This window comes from Chionomys nivalis, chromosome 25, assembly GCF_950005125.1.
Source record: "Chionomys nivalis chromosome 25, mChiNiv1.1, whole genome shotgun sequence".
Taxonomy (NCBI): domain Eukaryota; kingdom Metazoa; phylum Chordata; class Mammalia; order Rodentia; family Cricetidae; genus Chionomys; species Chionomys nivalis.
In genome coordinates this window covers 39,084,630-39,104,722 of record NC_080110.1, presented here as the reverse complement: position 1 = coordinate 39,104,722, position 20,093 = coordinate 39,084,630, and the positions used below count along the sequence as shown (strand labels likewise).

Sequence of the window (20,093 nt, the reverse complement as noted above, 5' to 3'; positions counted from 1 at the left end):
TCTGGGAAACACCTGGAGCCTGAGTCTCAGGCCCCCACACTCACACTCCCCAATAAACAAAATCCTTTCTTTTAAAGGGAAAATTTCAACAATTATGACCTGAACAGAAACTTCCCTGATGCCTTTGAAAGTAATAATGTGTCAAAGCAGCCAGAGACACTGGCAGTCATGAAGTGGCTGAAAACCGAGACGTTTGTCCTCTCTGCGAATCTCCATGGGGGCGCCCTGGTGGCCAGTTACCCCTTCGATAACGGCGTGCAAGGTGGGTGATGTGGCCCCGCTCTGGCAGACCGCTGCCAGCTCCACCCCTGGAGCGGAATGAGCTCTGCAACCTGTCTTTAACTTTCTCTGGCTGGCCAGAAAACGCCTCATTTTCCCTAATCCTGAGCGATTCTTGCTGTTGTTGGGGTGTTTTCTTTTGTTTTGTTGTTGTTTGTTTGTGGAGGAAACGGAGTAAGAATGAAGCTCGTGTGTAACAGAACACCTGGAACAATGTAGCTGAGAATGACCTTGAACTTCTGACCCTCACAGGCTGCACCACCAGGTCTGGTTTATGAAATACTGGGAATCAAACCCAGAGTTTTTTGCGGACTTGGCAGCCTGATCCACATGGCCAGCTTTTCCTGTATTCCATTGTTGTTATTATTATTTACTTATTTATTTATTTATTTTGGTTTTTCGAGACAGGGTTTCTCTGTAGCTTTGGAGCCTGTCCTGGAACTCCCTCTGTAGACCAAGCTGGCCTCAAACTCACAGAGATCTGCCTGCCTCTGCCTCCCAAGTGCTGGGTGGTATGAGCCTCCACTCCCTGGGTTCCTATAATTCCTAAACAGTGGATGTGCAGTGTGGCTGAATGACAGCCAGTAACAAGACACCCGTGGGAGAAATCCTACAGCCAGGTCCACATGGCATCACAGAAGAAAATAAGACCAAATGACTTACCGTTTTTTGTTTTGTTTTATTTTTTAATCTCACGAATGGTGTTGACTCTAGTGGTTCTCAGCCTGTGGGTTGCAGCCCCTTTGTGGGTTGAACGACCTTTTCACATTTTCACAGGGGCTGCATATCAGATATTTACAGTGTGATTCATAACAGAAGCAAAATTATAATTATGAAGTAGCAACAAATATCATTTTATGGTTGGGGTCACCACAACATGAGTAACTGTGTTAAAGAATTGCAACATTAGAAGGTTGAGAACCCTGCTTTGGAGTCTGTTACCCTGTGAGGTGTGTTGAAGGGCCAAGCATGGTGGTGCAGGCCTTTGATCCCAGCACTTGGGAGGGAGAGACAGGCGGGTGAAGGCTTGCCTGTGAACATAGCGAGTTCCAGGGACAGCCAGGACTATATAGAGAAACCTGTCTCAAACAAACTGAAAAGAACTGAAACTAAAGCAGTGGTGTCTATTAACCCTTGGCAGCACCTAAGGGAAGCTGCTAACTCCAGATGTGGCCAGCGTGATGAAGAGCTGACGTCATTTCTAGACTGATTATTGTGTGAGATAACACCCTTGATTGTTAATGAGTGGAAAGAAGATGGGTGTATATTAGTTAGGATACCTATTACTATGAGTAGACACCATGGCCAGAGCAACTCTTATAAAGGCAAATATTTAATTATGGGTGGCTTACGGTTTCAGAGGTCCAGTTCGTTATCATCATGGTGGGACGTGGCAGCACGCAGGCAGACACGGTGCTGGGGAAGGAGCTGAGAGTTCTACATCTTGATCACAAGCAACAGGAAGTGAACCAAGTGTCAAACTGAGCATAGCTTGAACAAGAAACCTCAAAGTCCACACCACAGTGACACCCTTCCTCTGACAAGGCCATGCCTGCTAATAGTGCCGCTTGCTATGGTCTTAAGAGGGCTGTTAATTCAAACTACCACAGGGCATGTTCAGAAGTGGAGACTGAAACTGCATGCACTGTGACTGTGTCAACTGATGTTCTTTCGTGTATTGTACGTGTCCCTTTGTCTTTCTAACACAGCTACGGGGACACTGTTGTCCCGAAGTCTAACTCCAGATGATGACGTTTTTCAACACCTCGCATATACATATGCTTCCCGGAATCCCAATATGACGAAGGGAGATCAGTGTAAGAACAAGCGGCACTTCCCCAACGGTATCATTAACGGGTACTCCTGGTACCCGCTGCAAGGTGAGCTCACCAGCCATTGCCTCAAGTCTCAATGCAGTCCCTCAGCCAGGTCACCATCCCGGAATATACAGGAGCGTGGAGGTGACCTGGAGCTTTGGAGGGTGTGGAGACATGTGCCTCACGCCCACGGCCTCCCTCATTCACTCTGGCATTCGTTCCTTGACTTTGCGCTTCCTGAGTCCAGGAACAATGCCAAGAAAGATGAAAGGCCTCTCGCCCTCTGGGGGATGAAAATCAGGAATTGGGTTACCGTGCCTTGAGAGTCGGAAGAGAGCGTCAGAAAACGCGCAGGTGTTGCGAAGGGGTCTGCAGCCATAGCCAGCACCTGCAGGAAACAGTGCAGACCTTGGAGGAAGGTGGCTCTCCTACAAGGTCAGCTGCCACTGATTATGACCTTGGGGTAGTGGAGCCCTCGCGGCTAGTCCCCTTCCAACTTTTTTTTTTTTTTTTTTTTTTTTTTTTTTGGTTTTTCGAGACAGGGTTTCTCTATTGCTTTGGAGCCTGTCCTGGAACTCCCTTTGTAGACCAGGCTGGCCTCGAACTCACAGAGATCCGCCTGCCTCTGCCTCCCGAGTGCTGGGATTAAAGGCGTGCGCCACCACCACCCGGCTTCCCCTTCCAACTTTTACAGATGAAGCTGGAGATGGTGAGGAAATGCTCTTCAGGCTGGACCAGGGAGTGGGTTCTTGTTTCCCCACCCTTGAATAAGATGGCCACACAAAGGAGGGGCGATGACGGAGGGAGGAAGGGACTCAGAAGGAGGGCTGTTCCTTTGCTGTTTTGGTCTTCTTGGCAGCACTGGTGATTGAAGCTAGAGTTTTGCACGAGCAAGTGCAGATTTGAAGTGTTCTGTCATTGAACTGTCCCCAGCCCTCTTTTTACTTTCAGTTTGAGACAGGGCTTCCTAAATTGCATAGGCTGGCTTTGAACTTTCAAATCTTCTGCCTCAGCCTCCCAAGTAGCTGGGATTTTCAGGCCTGCACTGTGTGGCTTAACTCATATGTACCAGAAAGAGTAATGTCAACAGAAGCCCAGGGGGTATAGAAACTGGGACTAGTCTAGCTACTGAAAAACACAAGGAGAGATGCAGGGAGGGAGGACACGAGGTGTGAGCTCATAGCTAGAGATGAGCGGCCTTTCCTCCCAGACCAGTAGCAAGCTGCAGTGTGCATTTCTGCACAGGCGCCTTCCCCAGCTGTCACTTGGGTGCAGGGCTGTCTAGCAGTCTAGCACAAACTGGTACTTTTGTGTCTGGGTGGCCCACTGCCAGTTTTCCAGATGAAGTCAATAAGCATAGACCACAGCTGATGGTTCAGGCAGTGGGCCCAGCCAGACATGGAGGCACCCTAAAATTCATTCTGCCGTTCGAGATCAGTCCCCCACCTCAGGCCGCCAGCGTAGTCCTGGTGCTCCCCCTTCATCGCTACAAAGGACCTTCTGTTCTGTGGCACAGCTGCCCTTCCTGATCACTGTAACTGCCCAGACAGATGTCCAGATGTGTGGAAACTTCCAAACTTGATGCAAGTTTTTTACAAGTGTGTGTGTGTGTGTGTGTGTGTGTGTGTAAATGGATTCAGAGAGAAATAAAAAATCCGTAAGGTTTACAAAAAAGGGAATTGAAAGGACGAGAAATTCTTTGTCACTAGAATCTGGGTCTACACAGATTACTTGACATTTTGACATTTTCTTTGTGAGGTTTTCTTTTTTTATGTTTACATTTATTAATTTATTTATTTATCCATTTTCTGTGTGTGAATGTTCCCCCTGCATGTGTGGCTGTGAACCACGTGTGCGCTACGCCACACAGGGCAGAAGAGGGCGTCAGCTCCCCTGAAGCTGGAGTTACAGAGGGCTGTGAGCTGCCGTGTGGGTGCTGGGAACCAAACCTGGGTCCTCTGTAATTTCAGACAGCGCTCTTACCACCCCACCCACCCCTCCAACACACAGCCAGCCATCTCTCCACCTCCCCCCCCACCACCATTTTGTTGAAACTGAGCTTCTCCGACACTGGTGGAACTGAGAATGCATTCCTGCACTTCCTCAGGCGGACACTGTGGTAGTGTCTTTTGTCTGAGAGTGACAGATGCAAACTTCCGAGACGGGGTGGAGGTAGTGGCAGATCAGGAAGCAGAGGCCGCTGGCCAGACCCGGGCCGATGCCACCCCCTAGCCCTGTCACTGTGGCCCTGCCTCTGCCAGGACCAGCTGAAGGTGAAGTGCTCAAACACATGAGCCTGCAGGGGGACATTTCCTATTCAAACCATACCAGGTATCAAGAAGTCTACTTCCTCCAAAGCTGCCATCCGGCTGGTAATGTGGCTCAGTAGTGGGCCACTTAAGTAGGTATGATGAGACCTCCACAGTACAGGAGAAGAAGGAAAAAAGGATTGCATTTCATCAAATCTAGATCATTCCCATAAAATACAACATGCTGCAACCAGGGAAGGCAGTTCTCAACTCGCCTCAGTTAAATACATGTTTTTCAAGCATAAACTATAAGACACATAAATCTGGAGATGTAGTATATGAAGCTTCCTGCCTTACAAAACATGCTGGAATTATAACCTTTTGATTAGGGTCTCCTAATGTCAAAGACTTGGAAGGGGAACATGAGCAGTGGCAGCTGGAAGCCACAGGACCCGAGTCTGAACTTCCCTGAAACCAGCAGTCTCTTTTCTCCGAGCTGTAGAAACATTTTGCCGTAACGAGGACCAAAGTCACAGGGCTCCTGCAAGATGGCTGCGCCCCAGTCTCTGCCACTCACAGGCAAGAGTCCCTGGACCTGCATGACTTGATATCAATGACTGCTACCTTAAGGGAGGAAGCTGCGCTCTGAATTCAAAATAGTGTTCCTGGTTTTATTTAATTTTATAGTTTACAGAGATGTTTATTTATTTATTTATTTATTTAGTTAGTTAGTTAGTTAGTTAGTTTTTCAAGACAGGGTTTCTCTGTGTATCTCTGACTTCCTGGAACTGGTCTGTAGAGCAGGCTGACCTCGAACTCACAGAAATCTGCTTGCCTCTGCCTCCTGAGTGCTGGGCAACATCACTGCCCAGTAGACTGACAGAATTTTTAAAGATTTTTCTTTTTTGTGTGTGTGTGCGCGCGCACCACACGTGTACAGGTGTATATGTGTGTGTGCCACATGTGTACAGGTGTGTGTATGTGTGTGTGCCACATGTGTATAGGTGTGTGTGTGATGTGTGTACAGGTGTGTGTGTGCGCCGCAGGTGTGTGCCACATGTGTGCAGGTGTGTGCCACATGTGTACAGGTGTGTGTCACATGTGTACGGGTGTGTCACGTGTGTGCAGGTGTGTCACGTGTGTGCCACGTGTGTACGGGTGTGTGCCACATGTGTACAGGCATGTATCGCATATGTGCAGGTGTGTGCCACATGTGTACAGGTGTGTTGCCACATTGTACAGGTGTGTGTCACATGTGTGCGGGTGTGTGTCACATGTGTGCAGGTGTGTGTCACATGTGTACAGGTGTGTGTGCCACATGTGTACAAGTGTGTGTGGAGGCTAGGAGGAGGAATCAGATTCTTTTTTTTTTTTTTGGTTTTTCGAGACAGGGTTTCTCTGTGGTTTTGGAGCCTGTCCTGGAACTAGCTCTGTAGACCAGGCTGGTCTTGAACTCACAGAGATCCGCCTGCCTCTGCCTCCCAAGTGCTGGGATTAAAGGCGTGCGCCACCACCGCCCGGCTGGGATCAGATTCTTGAAGCTGGATTATGGGTGACTTTGATCCACCTGATGTGTGCTGGGAACTGAACTCGGGGTTTTCTGGAAAAGTGCCAAGTATTCTTAACTGCTCTGCGTTCTCTCCAGCCCTATGGAAATATTTTTAAGAATAATTATTCTGCTGTCCTAGGCAGCCCCTTGCCCTTTACTGTAGGCAGTATGGCTGCTCACTCCACTGTCTTTTGTGATGTAGTCAAGAACCTATTCTTTTTTATCTTTTTGTGGTATTTTTAATTAAAAATGTTTCTGAGAACATGAGTATTGTACGTATATCATCTCTAGTCCTCCCCTCCCGAATAAACTATTCCTACAAAGGAAAAGCAAGCACTCTTAGCATCATCTCCACATGCAATGTAACTTCTGCCCTCAGCCACATCCCCCGTACTTTCCACTTCAAATGCAATTTAGGGGAAAACTCTGAAATGTCGGCTTTCAGAAGATAAAAAGGGTCCTTTCTACCTCTCACTTGTTTGTGGTGCATCATTGAAAACAGTTGGCATCTCCTAGGCACGCAACGCTTGGCTCCCCTCCAGCGTGCAACCCTAACACAAATGAGGTGTGCTTGCTTCTAGGTGGAATGCAAGATTACAACTACGTCTGGGCCCAGTGTTTCGAGATCACGCTGGAACTGTCGTGCTGCAAATACCCTCGGGAAGAGAAGCTGCCGCTGTTCTGGAATGATAACAGAGCCTCTTTGATTGAATACATAAGACAGGTGCACCTAGGTTTGTGTCTCCTACTTCTTGTTAATACGCGGCATGCGTACAATCTTTGCATCAAGCGTACACAAAACCTCCTGGGGACCTGTGGCAGGGCTTTATTTTCAGTGCTGGACTAAGCGTTTGAACTCCCGACATGCATATTATCTGCGCTGTGCAGGAATGCTGCGCCTTGCTGTTCATAAAACAGGATGATTCGTGTTCACTTGATTCGAGGGTGTAAAAGCCCAGAGTATCCCTAACTTTACACATGGACTGATATGTAAATCTGGCAAAAGAGCAGGAAAGCAAGATCGTATTCTTACAACATCTCCAATCAGGAGCCTAGTTTAGCCCTCCAGATGGCTCAGCAGGTCAGCGTGTCTGCACCATGCCTGACGACCTGCGATCAGCCTGGAACTGACCCCTGCAGATTGTCCTCTGACCTCCACACACCTACGCCTCTGACACCAAATAAATAAATGTAAAAATCTTTAAAATAAGACCCAATCTTACCAGCATCTGCACAACATTACAAACACGTTTATTGGCTCTTCCTCCGCCCTTTTAGACGCTCGCTCTGTTGGGTCCTCTGCTGTTAGTCTGACATTCCTGTTTCCCTGACCTTACCCCACGAGTCCCGTGATCATCCCCTCCATCGTAGCTCTCCTAACACTGATGCTTTAGTATGTTACTCAGAACTCCTGTGAGATCACCCTCAGTCAGTATCCTTGGGGAAATCAACAGAACATGATATGGCTCACACCTCACTGCTTTCCCTGCAGACTTTTAATCTGGCATCTAGGTGACTCACAGAGTGCTGAATCAGGGCGGGATTTGCCTGCCTATGACCGTGAAGGAGCTGGGCAACCACACAAATTGTAGCGTCGGTATTGTTAATAGTAATGCAGAAGTAATAATACAAGCCCATTTAATTGGGTTGTATCAAGAATATTACTCTGTCTGCCCATCCCCTTAATCGGATGTGAACTCACAGAACAGTATGTTTATTAACAAATCAACCCTGCCCCCTAGGGGCTTAAGAGAGTAATGTTTTTTCTGATTTTCAGAATTTTTTTTCTGATTTAAAAAAAAAAAATGAAACTTTCAAATTACTGATGTGTGGTTGTTATTACTTAGAAAGTCTCAGCCCCTAATAGTGCCCTGCCTGAGGTCAAAGCACACTTTTGCACTTTCGTTTGTAGGTGACGCAGGCACCCCCCTGGGCTTTGTCACACTGGGTTCTTCCACGTGCTAGGGGGCTTCTGATGACTCATCTGGAAGCCTCCGCTCTAGCACAAGCCTGGCCTAGAGGACAGGAGCCAGTGGAGACCCCACACTGTTTGAGGGCTCAAGGACGTCAGTGTGGCCGGTTGAGAGTCTGGAATAACACATCTGCCCTGCTTCCTGCCAGCCTGTTCTGTGGCTCCAGAGGGGCTGCTGGGACCCACAGGAGACCTTGGTCTGACCTGGGCTGTATGTATGTGTGTGGCTATAGATGATGTACTTAGTGTGGGCTTAGAAAAGTACCTAACGATGCTAAGACCACAGTAGCTCAGGCGTAAGTCTGGATTTCAGTGTGATCAGCTGCAGGCCTGGCCCTCTCCAGACTCTAAGGTGGATCTGAATCTAGAGGCTGAGGAATGGCTCACGACCCCCCTCCTGCACTCCCTAGTACCCGCCCAAAATTAAGCAACTTGGCTCTAAGGAATTGGAGAGGTACCTAAGCTTCAGAATCAGGTTGGATCCAGAACAGGGTGCCCCATGATCAACAGCTTGAAGGAACACTCTCCTGGGGACTCTTCTGGTCTCCACTCTGAATAATGACCCGATTCCAGTTTCTATCGTGGGAACTCAGGAGGCTGTGTGTCTCCGAGCAAAGCTTGCCCCCTCCTACCGTCTTCGGGTTTGACAGCAGGATTTGTTATCTTTGCTTACTAGCTGCTGTGGTTTTGGGTTTTTTTTTTTCCAATCGTTGGCTTTCCCCTCTCCTGTCATCATAAGTCTTTCTGAACCTTTGGGTCCACTGGCCTCTTTTCAGTTTTCAACTCAGCACCCTGAGTAAATAGTAAGAACAAATATAAGGGACTCTGAATAAAAAGGCAAAGAGGAGAAAGCCATGTGAAAATAGGTTTGCGGAGCTACCCTCCACAGGCACCATGGGAAGGAAACGCGGCCTTTGACAGCCCATTCCCTGCGAAGTGAGCTAGGAACTGGACAGGAAAGGTACCAGAAGGCTATCTGGGTCAGAAGTTTGCTTAGTGGTCAAGATAAGGACTCTTTTGCTAAATGTCAAAGCCTCCATCTTTCCCCTTTATCTTTTCTAGAGGACACTGTTTAATGTGTGCCTGGTGTTTTTCTTCCAAGACAAATAATGGTTGAGTGTAGCTATTTGGAGATAGCCCAAGGGCTTGGCATGGTGGCTTTTCATCTGTGTCTTACACATAAACGGCTTCACTTTAAGATGCCCTGGTTTGTCACTGGAGGGACAAACTGCAGTATGTGTCTAGTGTAGTTCCAGAAAGAGGATTTCCTGGGGTGCAGGAGACCCTGGGTGGGGGGGCATAACAGGTTTCATGGGGATTCCAGAAACTGGCATCCAAGGTCTGGCTATGCCACTTCGTTGGCTATAAGAGTAACGAGGTTATTTGGGGCATGAATTTGATTCCATGAACCCCCCCACACAAAGGAAGTTATTTTAGTCACTCAAAGCGGCTTATTCTTCACATCTTCAATAAATATTTCGTTTTGTTTTTGTCTTGGCAATCGCTTCTCATGCTTTGTGGCCATGGTTATGATGCCTAATGCTAGGCAAGAATTTTACCACTTGCTTCCTCCTTTGGCCCTGTGAAATTCTGATAATAGCATTGCCATCCTGCGGCGTTGGTGTGAAGATCTGTTGAGAACATGCACCCAGAGTCCCAGGTATATAGCCTGGAATATAGTAATTGCTCAATAAATGTTGGCTGCTCTTACCAAAATTAAAAGCCCTCAGTCACTTCCAGAGCTCCAGCCACAGTGCAGGCACAATTTTGCTGCCGCTCAGTTTGCTGGTGTGAAGACAAGCCTTCGAAGTTCTCTTAGGTGAGTGAGGAGCTTTGTTTGGGATTTTGTGGGGTTCGCCACCATCATGTGTCAGCACAGTTTGATGAAGGAGTAAACTGCGTGGAAGGACAGGAGTGGGTTCTCGCTTCTGGTCTTCCACTCTGATAATGTGTGCTATAGACTGAATAGCCACAAACCAGGCTTGTAGCGCAACTGTGACTTACAGGCATCAAAATCACTCTCCTGTCTTTAGCACTGTTAGTACAGATGAGTACTAGAAATATGTTTCTAAATCACTAAAGAGCACATTTCTTCCATGAGCCATAAAAGATTTTATTTACTTTTAAATTCTTAAAGTTTATTAGTATTGTGCCAGGGTGCATGCAGAGGCCAGTGGACAGCTTTTTAGGGGGTCTCTTCTTCTCTCTTTCCACTGTGGGACCCAAGGATTGAACTAGGGTCTTCAGTTTTGCCCATCAAGCACTTTTACCCACAAAGTCATCTCCCTGGCCCAGAATCTGGTATTCATATTGAGTTTTCCTTTTGTCTTGCAGGTATAAAGGGTCAAGTGTTTGATCAGAGTGGAAATCCATTGCCGAATGTTATCGTGGAAGTCCAAGACAGGAAACACATCTGCCCGTTTCGAACCAACAAACTTGGAGAATACTACCTGCTTCTCTTGCCGGGGTCCTACGTCATCAACGTAAGTGTGCAGGGCCAGCTACTGTGAAAACACAGAGTGCACACTGCTCACCTAGGACGGCCCAGAGTAGGGGGAAATCTAACTGTGGGCTCAGGAAGGCAGAAAGAAGAGACAGCATCAGACCTGAGATGGGAAAGGAGTGGAGAAGGAAGGAATGATAGGAGCAAACCAGGAAGAAAAGTCATGTTTCCCTAACTGGCAAATAATTCTTAATAGAAGCCAAGTACTATTTTTCTTTCAATTTTTCATGTGCATGCGTGTGTGCTATGACAGACGTGCAGTGGTCAGAAGGCAGCTTTGAGGAAAGGGAGTCTGTTTGCTCCTTCCAGCAAACGTTCCAGAGATTGAACTGAGCCAGGACTTGCAAGGCGAACCATCCTGCCAGCTCGAAATGGCTATTCTAACAAACACATCAGTCACATTATTCAGACTAGAAGCAAGCTAGGGTGAGCCAAGGTGGCCCTGCCAGAGAGGCCAGGGCAGCAAAGGAGATGCTATATTGTCAGAAGGAGTGACGGAGAACTCAGGTTAGCAAAGGGGTGACAGGGATGGTTGGAAAGGAACCCAGAGGAAAGAAGGAAGAAGCACCTGGCATCTTCGCCCTGCCCCCACCCCCACCCCAAGGCCTGCAGGAGAACCAGCACTGTGTGAGGGAGACAGGGAAGAGCCAGCGAGCATCAGCGAGCCAGAGACCATGAATAAAGAATCCCAAGCTTCAGAGCCAGTCCAGGGAGCTGCTCTGAAGAAGGCTGTCACTGCAAACTCTTTATTGCCATTCTACTGTCACTACCAGACACCATCTTGGTGTAGGAACTGGTAGTCCAACCTGGACTCCGGCTGCAACCGTGGCCCAGTTTTTTAGATAGGGCCCCAAAGGTACAAAAAATTAAGATAGACAAGGAGATAAACTAAGAAGCATGGCAAAGGAGCCAGTCAGCGGATTCGGGGACAGCCTCAGAGCTGGGAGAAAGGGTCTGCAAACTTAATTGTTAAGAGATTGGTTTCTAGGGTCCATAAGGGACTCAGAAGAAAGCTTTTCATTCCAGCACTCAGGGCGCAGAGGCAGGTGGATTCTCAGTTCATGGCCAACCTGATCTACACAGCGAGTTCTACGCCAGACAGGGCCTCAAAATACAATGCAATCACAATCTAGCTGAAGATATACAAGAACAAAGCTAGAACACCTCAAGGCTTTTGTTTTGTTTTGTTTTTTTGCTTTGTTTTGTTTTGAAGGAAACACTGGAGGGACTCAGCAGTTAAGAAGCACCCCACCTCCACCCCAACCCCCCCACCCCCACCCCAGAACCACATGGCAGCAGTTCATGACCATCTGTAACTCCAACCCTAGGAGGTCTGATGCCCTCTTCTGGTCTTTGTGAACACTGCATGCAAGTGGTGCATGCAAAATACCCATGCATACAAAAAAGGGGGTAGAACTGTACACTTAGGTCAACGGCAAAGCGAAGGGTAGCAAGTTGGGCAGAGTGCTCACAATCGTGATAACCAATAAGGATACTAGTGTAGGCTTGGTACAAAGGAAGCCATCTTACCTCGCACTCTGGGAAAATGACTGTGGCAGAATGAGCCCCTGCTTCCTCCTTTCTCCTGCCTCGCATCGCCAGATGCTAACCTTGTATCTGTCCTGACTTTGTTTTGTAATTCTTGGCATCAGCAGACACTTGGCAGATTCCGCAGGCACCACCTCGCTCACCCAGACCTGGCAGGCGTCATGCTAGTGGTGCAGATCGGGTCTTCCGCATTGGCCCCACGCATCCGAAATCACTCATGCAATTGTTTGTGTTCCTGCTCAGGTGACAGTCCCTGGACATGAACCACACCTCACAAAGCTGACTATTCCAAGGAAATCCCAGACCTTCAGTGCTCTTAAAAAGGATTTTCACCTCCGGTTGCGAGGGCATCTGGATCCCATCCTCGTATCAGAGCCTTCATGCCCGACGATTCCTCTGTACAAACTAAGGCCAAATCGCTCAGCGGCAACAAAGCCTAGTTTGTTCCTATTCTTCGTGACACTTTGGCACATATTTTTCAAATAAAGTAAACTGTGAAACTCAAGCCCCATCACCACCTAGAATCAGGGACTGGTTACTCCGGGTTAGGGCAACTGTGCCTCTTGTGAGACCGCAGTGGGATAAACTCCACTGTTTTCCTCAAGAGGAAGAAAACTGGATGTTTCCAAGCTCAGTGATGACAAAGGTGATCTTCAGTCTGGACGAATAGAGGCCGCTGCCTCGCAAGAGCCGCCCACATACACGCCATCCAGACATAGTCTCAGAAATCTGTAAGAAACGTGAGAAGCAAAACAAACATTCCTAGAAGGAAAAAAAAAGTTAATTTTTGTACACAGAAACCCAAATGAATGGACACTTCCTGGTTACCCACGATGTACGACCTTCCCATGGTGCCATTTGTAAAGAGCTGGTGCTGCGTATAAGCGGTTTTCCCCAAAGGAAGAAACTTCTAGATAACAGAACTAAGGACGTCTACTCTTCGGTGTTCTAAGGGGAGAAGAGAGGAAGTGTGTGTACTGAGCGGAACACATGAGGTGGCCTCTGTCTCCCATGCCAGTGTCCTTGCCTCCCTGCACCCGGTGCCGCAGTCCTGTTAAGATGACGCCCCATACCATCCTAGTCTTTTGCCTGAGTCCCAGATGCGTGCCCGGCTGCTCACTAGACACAGCACCTGGGTATGACCCGTGTGAACCTCATCACTGAAAGCTGCTGTATGGATCCATCCCATCCTCTCCCTCACTGATGACCCAGCTTCACGGTCTCTTGCTCCTGGATATCTTTTTACCAGGTCCATCTTCCACACAGCCCTGGAGGAGGGGCCACATCTTGTTTCCAACTCAGTAAAACCGCATTCCGCGCATCATCACCCTGAAAGCCTTGCCATTCCTAGACCGCGTAGCTCCAGGCCTCCGGACCCTTCGAACACGCTGGTTGTCTTGATTACCACTTTACAGCAGCCGTCTGCTTCTCTAGGACAGCATGAGCTTTCTGAAGCCAGGATCTGCTTGTTGGGAAAGTCCGCTCCTGTATCCTCAGAGCCTAACACTAAATAGGAAATAAATGGTTGGGGGAGGTGTTTCAGACCTTACCAGAACTGTAGGGATTTGAGCAGTTTTATGAAATTAAGTTTTATATTTCACAACATCCAGCTCACTTGTGTGTACACACACATACAAACACACACAGAGGGAGAGAAAGAGAGAGAGACTTTTCATGGCTACGTCAAAAACATTCCAGAGATACGTGAGTAAGCGCACTGTAAGGACGATTGTTCACCGTTATCCGCACTGCACACTGCCTTCTAGACCAGAAAGAAAAAATTCATACAATCAGCTTGAAGTAGAAATGCCACCTATGGAAGTAAATTTATGCTAACTCATTACAAGAATTAAGAGATCCCAACACTCAGGATCAGGAGACAGAGGCAGGGGGATCTCTGAATTCTAGGCCAGCAGGGCTACACAGCAAGAGACACTGTCTCGAAAACAGATAAGTAGATGAATAAGGATAAAGCTCAAACGGAAAAACCAAGCAGCAGCTCTGGTGTGCGGGTTCCTGGATGCTGTGCATTTTCCATGGTGAGACCTTGTGGGGCTTGGCACATGGGTGAAGGCTTAGATCTAACAGACTGAAGAGACAGACACATGGGCATCTTGAGGCCTTTTCTTGGTGCCAAACATTCTATATTTTAATATCAATAGTATTTGTAGTTTTTAATCACTTCAAAATTTGAAAATAGCGTGAATATCTGGAAAGCATATATTAATAGTTCAGAAAGTGGTTTGGTATAGCACATATAAAGTAGAGAAGACTAAGCCAGGTGTGGCAGGTGATGCTTGTAATCCCAGCTCTTGGGAGGAAAGTCAAGACCAGCCTGGACTATAAGTGAGACCCATCTTAGAAAGACAAAAACAATTAAATTTGTATGCGCAGACTTGGTTTGCCATGGGGTTAGGGTGGTTCTAAATGCAGACACCCTTTCCCTGGGAAGTTTTTAAAGGAAATGAGCTGTTTTCTGAATGGGCTCATGGGCCAAATAGAAAACTTGTTACCGAAATAACTTGCACACAGATGTAGTACTGGAGACTGACTGGCCCAGGGCTTGGCACACACGAGGAAAGTGATCTGAGCCACAGCTACTTTTTTGTTCTGTTACTTTCCATTTTGACACAGGGTCTCATTAAATTGTGTAGGCTGGACTTGGAACTCATTGTAATCCAAGTTGGCATTGAATTCAGTCTGTCTGCCTCAGCCTCCGGGGCAGCTATTATAGTCTGGACCACTACGTCTTTCTTAATATTATTTAAATCAGAAATCTGTATCAAAACCCAGCATAGAGTCAGTTAAACAGAGTGAGGAGGTGTAGCTTGGTGACAGTGTGCCTAGCAGATACAAAGTCTTGGGTTCACTCCCACTCTCAAGACAAAACATGACCGTGAAATTATTCCCTGGTCTGGGTCTTCAGGTATCCCAGCGCCTGTCCCTGTGTGTCCTCTAGCCTGGTGGATACGCTTTGAGGTTCCCAATTCAGGTGTAACCCCTGCACAGAGACGTGAAAGAGCAGGGTGATGGGGACCCATGCTCCACCGTACTCCTGACACAGACCACATTTCGGTGCTCTTCCAGGTAGAGAAAGCACAGCTAGTATTTGGGTAAGTAACTACATTGAAGGCAGTACACCTTATTAAAGGCGAGCTGAAAACTGAAATACTGGTTAGCAAGAATCATGTCATTTTCAAGGAAACTCACAAGTTCACCTGTGTGCCTATTCAAAGAGAGATGGGTGAAATTCCAGCACTCAGGAGGCAGAGGCAGGTGGGTCTCTTGAGTTTAAGGTCATCCTGGCTTACGGAGTCCCAGGATAGTCAGAGCTACATAACAGAGACCCTGCCACACACACACACACACACACACACACACACACACGAAGATGAGTGGATGGTGGGGTATCTAGAGAAACACAATCTGGTGCTTTGCTTTTCACCCAATAAACTGCTGAGCGACTCAGACATGTTTGGCCTCCTCTCTCCATTTCTCAATGTCTTTCAAGAATCGATGCCATGCTTTGTTCTGGAAGTGGTGCACATCAGCGGTACTCTGATGCTGGGTGCAGTCGGTTCCCTGGAGTGTGTACAGGTCCGCATGGCATGGCTGTTCTACCGCAGCAGCAGGTTGAGGCAACAATCTAATGGATGTTTGTGAGCTCACGCCTGCCTTCCTTGTGACCTGGGTGTGTGGGGGCGGTGGCTAGATTAGGTAAGGAACACTGTTCTGGGTACCCTACAACAGAGTTCACATGCCTGGGCTTACTCTAGACTTACGTCACTAATAAGCAGACACTGTACTGTGTTACAGACCATTTTATATCTTAGCACACAGGCCACCCCACAGCCCTCAGCAGCTTCTTGCTGTTTTTTTATTTAAAACATCTCAGTGATTCTTAGCATTAAAAGACCAGTAGCAAGATGCTCAGGTTGAACCGGGTGGTGGTGGCTCACCTTTAATCCCAGCACTTGGGAGGCAAAGGCGACAGATCTCCAGGAGTTCCAGGCCAGTCTGGTCTACAGAGCTAGTTCCAGGACTGCCAGGGCTACACAGAGAAAATGTGTTTTGGAAAATAAAAAGTAAAAAATATGCTCAGATTGTCTAAGATTGTAACATTTGCTGTGGAGGGGCCATGTCTACCTCTGAGCTTATTAAATTTACATTGTTTGTCAATAAGGAATGTTCATGAACTGAATGCTGTGTCTTTCCATTACTTTTTGTTTGCAAACGTAACAAAATCCACAAACTAGAAAACCCTGTCATCAAATATACTCCAGGAGAGACCAAATTTAAGATCTTGGACAAGAATGTCTCAGCAATACTCCTGAAGTCCAGATGGTCCTTCCAGGACAGGGCATGCTATCTGTGACATATCTGTGGCTATGTGTTGCGTGGACAAGATGGGGAAGGGTGCCCCTGACCAAAAATAATCTGGGGCAATGGGCGCAGCTCAGTGTACTCATCAAGCTTGCACGAGGCCTGGATTCAATCTCCAACACCACAGAAACAAAACACTTTGGGAAGATTCACATTGACCCAGTAAAGGATCTGAGAAATCATGCAGGAGAGAAACAGACTTCCCAAGTGCACTTAGCTGTGGAACCATTCCTTAAGTCATCAGCCTATTATAATCTTAGATTTCCAAATCTAAGAATCCTGACCTTAAAAAAAAAAAAAAAAAAGTGCCCCAAGCAACAAGTTTTATTGGCTCCCAAACACACAGCAGAGTTGTAAGGATTTGCTTCCGTCCTGGGAGCTGGGTCAAGGACAGGTCGGCCTGAGTGCAGGTCTACCTTCAAAACTGCTACACAGTCGGGCGGTGGTGACACACACTTTTAATCCCAGCACTTGGGAGGCAGAGGCAGGCGGATCTCTGTGAGTTCGAGACCAGCCTGGTCTACAAGAGCTAATTCCAGGACAGGCTCCAAAACCAGAGAAACCCTGTCTCGAAAAATCAAAAAAAAAAAAACCTGCTACACATGGCCCTTTTGTATGTATATGGGTGTTTTGTCTGCATGCATGTTCTCCTACCACTAATGTGCCTGGTCCCACAAAGGTCAGTAAAGGGCATCTGATTCCCTGGAACTGGAGTGGAGTTACAAGTGGTTGTGAGCCACCATGTGTGTGTGCTGGGAATCAAGAGCAGCCAGCACTCTGAGGAGCCATCTTTTCAGTCCCTAAGTAGGAAATGGCTACACAGTAGTTACCAGTTTAAAAAAAAAATAGTAAATATTTTAAACATAAACATTTAATTAGCACGTGTATGACGTACGTTGTCAGAGGGTTAGGGAACTGCCCCTGACTTTCACCTTGCTGAAGCGGTCTCTCGTTTCTGCTATGATGTGCTCCCAGCCAGCTGGCCAGCAAGCTTCCGATGATTCTGTTTTTGCCTCTCCAGCTTCTCCAATGCCGGAGTTGCCAATGAGTGCCTCTGCACCCAGCTTTCCCCATGGTTCCTGGGGATGGAACTCAGGTCACCAGGCTCGTTTACCACCAAGCCATCTCATCAGCCCAAATATCTCAATTTTAAATTAAGTTGCAAATATTTCTCCACTTTCAAAAGAAAATTGCAATATAATGTGTTAGAAGGCCTTAGGCAGAAGTTCCATGGTACATCTTGCCTGGACTTACATATTTAAATGTGTAGCTATTAAAGTTGAATGAGCTGATGGATCTGGACTACCAACCCAACAATGTTTAAAATTCACGTGCTGGTGGTACACATTTATAATCCCAGCACTTGACAGGCAGAGGCTGATGGGTCTCTGTGAATTTAAGACCAGCTTGGTCTACAGAGTGAGTTCCAGGCAGCCAGGACTACACAAAGTAACCCAGTCTCAGAAAGAAAAAAATTACATGCTGGTAATAGCAGAAAGCTCTTGTTTGGACAGAAGGTAGAGATCAGGGCAGGGCCACTATTGAAACATCCGTCACAAACCCATCTCATAGAGAAAGATTTAAGATGAACTTATCTTTAAATGTTTTTATCACATTTGCGTCCACAATGCATGTCCACATTCCGTGGACACACGTGGCACACACGTGGCAGAGGCAACTTCCAGATGCTCTCCTTCCACCCGGGGTCCCAGGATTTAGCAGCAGGCACTTTTGCCTACTAAGTCAGCCCTAAACTAGAATTTTAAAACATTAGACATAAGGGAAATAAGAAAAAATGAAAGTATGAACAGTTTCTAGATAGCAGAACTGTTTTCTCTCCCTATTTCCTTCATGAGTGTGAGAGAGCTGAATTCTCTCCAGAGCTGAAACCCCAGCCTCCAAATTTGCCATGCTGCTTCTATAATGAGGAAAAAAAGGCAACTCACTAGCTATGTCAAAATTAAAGTATTAACCAAGCAAGGCCTCTGCCCAACAATAAAGCATCGTATTTTGTATGCCCAGTATTTCTTAAGTGAAATTGGACTCGAACTCTGCTCTGTCGGCCAGCAACTTCCCTTCTTGAGCAGTTAGGTCTATCGCTAATGGACACCTGGGCTGTCTTCCCGACACTCTGCTTCCAAGTCACCGTTCCATGCTAACTCTGAAAATGCGTTTTTATAAAAAGATGTCTGGAAACGGGAAGAGGGAATATAAAAGACGGGGATCCTTTCTGCCACAATTCGCAGACCTTTCCAGGTGGGTGGGACGAATCCTCACAACGGGGCAATCTGTACACCAGTAGTGTTCCTTTCACATGCTAAGACGTCTTCTCTGAAATCAGACAGACCTGCAGAGCTCTTTGCATTGCCGTCAACATCCTGAATGCCCAACTGTACGCACAGTGCACTTGACAGCTTAAGGGCGGGCACAAAAGGAAGCAACCATCTACCCAGGAAGAGAAAATCCAAAGGGACCTGTGACCATGTATTCAAAGAGATGGAACAGGAGCTGCCTAGCTGGGTTCTGGAGATGGTTAGTCATGAATGAATCCAATAGAATCCTGCTAAGCTGAGGCCTGTCCTCTTGGCTAAAATCAGTTCTGGGTGGCTGTGCCAAGCCTCTCCTAGTCTCTACACTTAGCTCTCAAGGGTCACTAAACTATCTGTGGCCTTAATTTTGACCTCCCACTAAAGGAAACATGTATTTCAGGGGAAAAAGAAGTTTTAGTATGTGAAAATCAAGCAACCATTTCAGAGGAATCCAGAGGAATATAATTCACACACACCAGTCAACCCATCTACCAAAGGACTACACTGCCAGCAAAACAAACAACGAACCCAGAATGGCCCTCCTCTATCAGAAGGACACACAGGGGACCTAGCAAGTCACATCAGCTCAATGTCACAGCCAGATGGACTTTGCATCCCCAATCAGAAATATTAATTTTTTTTTGTAAATATGTCTTAGGGTTTCTATTTCTGTGAAGAGACACCATGACATGAACTCTTATAAAGGAAAATATCTAATTGGGCTTGCTTACGGTTCAGAGGTTCAGTCTGTTACCATTATGGCAAGACATGGAAGCATGCAGGCACACGTGGTGCTGATGGAGCTGAGTCCTACATCTTGATTGGAAGGCAACAGGAAGCGAACTGATCCAGACGTAGCTTGAGCACAGAAGACCTAAAGTGTGCCCAACAGTGGCACATTTCCTTCAACAAGGACATCTCCCTTGTCTTATGGGGGACAATTACATTCAAACTACCACAAACTACAAAATCAAATTCAGGAGCTAGGAAGACAGTTCATCAAATGTTTGCCACCAAGCCTGATGATCTGAGTTCAACTCCCTGAACCCACATGATATAACCAGTTAACCAACTCAGGAAATTGTCCTTTGACTTTCATGTGCCCTGTGGTATCCTGTCTGTCTCTGTCTGTCTGTCTCTCTCTCTCACACACACACACACAAAGAGTAAATAAACTGAAAAAGCCCTCTAAAAGTTGAGGTTGGGCAATGGTAGAAACATCTTTAATCCCAGCACTTGGGAGGCAGAAACTGGACTATAGAACATTCACAATACAATGAGCCTTCCTAACCTACAGAACATCATCTTTAAATGAGAACACAAGGAATTTTGAATTTAAACAAAAACAGAGATCTAAAGCTCCACTTAGCTTTGGAGTCTGAGGTCCACATGCTGCTTTTTGTGGTCAGCCTCAGGACTTATGCCCCAAGACTGATGCAATTACTTTCTTCCTAGCATTGAGTTTGGGGCTCTGAAGTTTGCAT

General features: G+C 46.9%; 1 protein-coding gene across 2 annotated transcripts in view; it reads left to right on the top strand.

Annotated features, from left to right (window-relative positions):
* Cpm (carboxypeptidase M) overlaps positions 1–15,387 on the top strand; it is a 59,347-nt gene extending 43,960 nt beyond the window's left edge. For both annotated transcript variants that reach the window (XM_057758196.1, XM_057758194.1), the window contains exons 5-9: positions 78–262; positions 1,989–2,159; positions 6,476–6,628; positions 10,201–10,349; positions 12,161–15,387. In XM_057758196.1, the coding sequence (XP_057614179.1) occupies positions 78–262; positions 1,989–2,159; positions 6,476–6,628; positions 10,201–10,349; positions 12,161–12,403 (901 nt within the window). In that variant the 3' untranslated portion in view covers positions 12,404–15,387. The remainder of the gene's footprint in view (positions 1–77; positions 263–1,988; positions 2,160–6,475; positions 6,629–10,200; positions 10,350–12,160) is intronic.
* Positions 15,388–20,093: the final 4,706 nt, after the last annotated feature.